The sequence below is a fragment of the Bidens hawaiensis genome, unplaced genomic scaffold (assembly GCF_021521415.1).
Source record: "Bidens hawaiensis isolate Kalapana, Puna unplaced genomic scaffold, B.hawaiensis_p1.1 tig00012287_1, whole genome shotgun sequence".
Taxonomy (NCBI): Eukaryota; Viridiplantae; Streptophyta; class Magnoliopsida; order Asterales; family Asteraceae; genus Bidens; species Bidens hawaiensis.
In genome coordinates, this window is record NW_027492001.1 from 233,165 (window position 1) to 237,464 (window position 4,300).

The following is a 4,300-nucleotide window of genomic DNA, read 5'->3' on the forward strand; positions in this document are numbered from 1 at the left end:
ATAAATACATTGCCGGGTAACCTCAAAACTTGTATAAAAGAAAACTCTTTTACTTTATTATTTTTTGAACGATCAACAAATTCTTTAAATGAGCTCCAAGTTAAATTCATCACATTGGGATACACTCGCTTTTCGATACGGGTAAAACCTCACCTAAGGCCCATGCCCATGAACACTCGCCCGAAGGCACGACAAGGCGGTGAGATAAACCACGTTTAGTTCAAGGATTCAAATACGTCAACTAGTAAACGTCACATACTTGCCTAGTCCCCCATCATTACCTTGTGCCGCCAAAACTAAATGGTGGGAGCAGGAATCAAATCTCGGTCACTTAAAACACTAAGGGGGTGTTTGGTACAGAGAATGGAATTGTAGAGAAATGGAATAGAGAAATGGAATTGCAGAGAAAGGGAATTGGTCTGGAGAATAAGAATTGACTGTTCTGTTTGGTAGTACAGAGATTTCAGTAGAGAAATATAGCTGAGAATCATTTCTCTTGTTTGGCACATAGAAAATAAACAGAGAATTATATCAACTTTATCATTAGCACAAGTATAAAATCATACATATACAACCCATTTACAAATAAACTGGTTGAAACTTCCACCAAATAGCAGTGATTATATATATACATATACAACCCATTTACAAATAAACTGGTTGAAACTTCCACCAAATATAAAATCATACAAAACTATATAAAGCAGAAAACTTTCTTACATGAGTATCGCGAGGGTTGCTTGGTTCATGGCTGCTATATGTAACCAGATATTTCTCACCAGGAGAGAAATCAATGAGTTTAACCTGCGGATGAGCATATCGCATCAGACGGTTAAATGTAGTAGCACCGCCCCAAACAGCAGCACCTTGGCGGTGAACCGTGGCTAAGTAGGTCCCTAACGGAGACCACTGCACAAAACTTTCAGTCCAGAACTGCAGACGAATACAATTCAACATAATCAGAATCCTTTTACAGAGTAAAATAAGTTAATTAAGATACCAAGACAAAGTATTTTTATTTACCGGGCGTTTGTAAACAGGATCAGCCTTCACTTGTCTTGCATCATTCCACAGAACCTCCGTATCTGATCCAGCACGGATAACAAACTGATCTCTACCTTTCTCATCAGTAAGCCAGCGTTGCAGATTCTCCTGCATTAATACACAACGACATTATCATCATTATTAAGTTGCAAGCTATCTTACTAACATTTTATAATAGCCAAAAAAGGCCATAAACAAAAATCAAGTTTCACGCTTCACCCAAAAACCAACCCCTGGTGTATAAGGCTTAATCTCCGGAGGAGCCCACTCGTCTGGGACATTCATAAATTTGTCGATTTCATCAATCATGTCGACAGCAAAAATGTGTGCTCTGTCTAGTCTGTATCCATTCGTCTTTTCCTTAGCAAGTTCAGCTTCCTACAAGAAGATACAGCCACAAAGCAATGAAAGAGATTTATTTAAAACTTGATAAAAATATAACTAGATTTTTTATTGTCAATACTTGTGGAGTATTGTACTCAATGAAGCAATAACCTAGGGTTTTACCGGTGTCTTCATCAACAGGCATCCAAAGCCCATTTTCCTTAATAACTCCAATTTGGCTGTAGATTTTACGAACCACACCTTCAAGCTTATCATACTTTTCTCTAGGCACAACTGGCAAATTATCCACAACAATAATACTCCCAAATCCAGCATCAAACTCCAATTGATCCCCCTCATTTAGATCCTCATCATCACTAAAATTTTCAAACACACAATAAAGATACAAATTAATAACCAAAACAAAACACTGATATTCAAAACTCATCATACTAATAATCACTTGTGTACACAAGCATCAAACATGCTTACAACGAATACTCAAATTCAAAACAAAAACACACAAAATAAATCATCATTAAGCAATTAAATACTCCATATGCATACATGTAACCACTTAAATTAGGATTTGCAGCTAATAACCTCTAAAAGCACCAACAAATCAATTAGCGGCAAACTATTAGGGTTTTAACGGCCGTCATCATCAATTATTACAATTTCAACACAATACGTACATAAATCAGTGTATGTATAAACGGTTGGTTAATTTATAACTACCTAATGATGCCGCAGTCTTCACCGGGCGGGAGGCGGATGGAGTTCCAATCGACTGCAGATAAATCGATGTTCAAACGAGCGGCTTCAGCTCTTATAGCTTCCATTGACATTACTTCCGCCATGATTTCGACAGGTACCGTAGATCGAAGAAAGGTTATAGTCGGCCGTTGTTTTATCTGATTGATTTAGCGAAAAGGTTATTGAAGGAATAGGTGAATATTGCAACCGATTGGTGAGTGACTGTCGAGATAACGATTAACAGGAGGCAATTGGGTTGCTGTGCTATCCTTGCTGAAGGAGGAAAATGGGAGAAATGAAAAGGAGGAAAATGGGAGAAATGAAAAGGAGGAAATCAATTCTCCGCTTTTTTCAGATAAACAAAATCAGAGAAATGGAAATGGTTTATTTCCACTTCTCACCTCTTTCTTTCATAAACAAACAAGAGAATTCTTTCCAATTCCATTTCTCACCCCTCAATTCCCTCTACCAAACACCCCCTAAGTCTATTACTTACCACTTCATCACTAGCTCATTGACAGAAAACTCATTTATTACTTGAATAACCTATTGATATATACAATATATTCCGATCTTGACGCGATTAATAGGAAGGTGAGTAATCATAAAAATGACTCGTTTACTAACTAGAAATCTGAAATCCGAAGCATTAAAACCAGTATTCGGGTATGAAATTGATTTTAAAAAGACTTAGAAGATATGAGACTTTATGGATTATGTGAAACCAAGGTTGCAAAAGTCGCTAGGCGGACTCCAGGCGGCCGACTGGAGAGTTGGGTGTACTCGGAGTACTTGGGGAGTACTCGGAAATGGTGAATATAAAGAAAATTAATTTTTGGATATTAAATATATGTCAAATATCATAAGCATGCTAATATTTATAACAAAGTAAGTGAATATCAATATAAATAAGAGAATATGTATTTTTAAATACTAAATTATTCTAAAATTTACTAATCATTAACTAAAAAAGTGATATTTTTTTATAATTGATATAAGGCTAAATATATATAAATCCCTTGTTTATTTTATATAATATTTTATTAGTTTTGTTCGGTTTTATGTAAGATTTGTATATTACTAACGTATTTGTATATTTTAGGTTCCGGGTTTCAATCATGTCGAAAATAGGGCGAAAAACAAGCGAAAACAAGCAAACTGGGAAAAGGCCCGTCGCGCGGCACTTTGGGATCAGTTTTCTAGAATTTTCTACAAATATTAAGTCTATGGACTCAGATTTCTAGAATCTTCTACAAATTTTAAGTCTATAGGCTTAGATTTCCATAATCTTCTCTAATTTTAAGTTTATGGGCCTTGAAAGTCTATATAAACATCCATAAACTTAACCCTAATCATAAACTGAATACCCTAGCCGACTTGGATGAATTTGGGAGCTCAAGAGGAGATCTTTTGGAGGGTTTGAAGGCAAGGAATCAGCCGGTGAAGTGCTTATCATCCAAGGACGAAGACCACGGATTTTATTGCCTTTAATCTTTCGTTCTTATTTATTTCACCATGAATTCCATTAATATTGTTTTGTTTGATTTTAAAAATGCTATGCTAAACTTTATAGACTGCCTAGGCTTATGATGAATCTTTTTTGATGTTTGATTTTGATTTGGGATTTATTTATAGTTTTGGTTTTATGAACTAGTAAAAGATTTAATTATATTAACTTGATGCATATGTGTGCTTACGATTGTTTGTTGAGTTTTATTATTCCATAGTTGCCTTGATTATTATTTGTCATTATATAGGTTACTATTAGGTCATCTACTTTGTGTTTTTGACTATTTTATGATTGATTTCGAATAAGATCATAGGAATAATATTATTTAATTAAATAGACCTAAGTGTGCTGCTAACCTAAATAGCTATAAGGTGCTAGGTTATTGATAGATCTTTTTTTATCAGGATTGCTAGATTTAGTTATTCATAAGGAGCCCGTCTAGGTTTGAATGGTTAACTTTGTCTGTTGAATCAATTGAATATATTAGATTGCCTTTGATTTCCGCGCTATAAGGTAGGATTTCGTATAAAGGAACTAGTTTGTAATCAATTAGGTGACCGTAAGGAAACTTGATTTTTAATACTGGTGTGCGTTAAAACTTATTAGAAATCCATAGGTGTCTCTTGAGAAGGGTCAAGGGTCATGTTCGGGTTTTCTCTTAAGCGT

The 4,300-nt window shown here is 35.1% G+C and overlaps 1 protein-coding gene across 1 annotated transcript; it reads right to left on the reverse strand.

Moving 5' to 3' along the window:
• Positions 1-669: 669 nt before the first annotated feature.
• Positions 670-2,300, reverse strand: LOC143540650 (eukaryotic translation initiation factor 3 subunit B-like). Its single transcript, XM_077033650.1, has 5 exons — positions 2,107-2,300; positions 1,508-1,745; positions 1,276-1,422; positions 1,024-1,152; positions 670-933 (listed from the first exon to the last, which is right to left on the reverse strand). Exons 1-5 carry the CDS (start codon positions 2,226-2,228, stop codon positions 685-687), a joined length of 885 nt encoding a protein of 294 aa, XP_076889765.1. The 5' UTR covers positions 2,229-2,300; the 3' UTR covers positions 670-684.
• Positions 2,301-4,300: the final 2,000 nt, after the last annotated feature.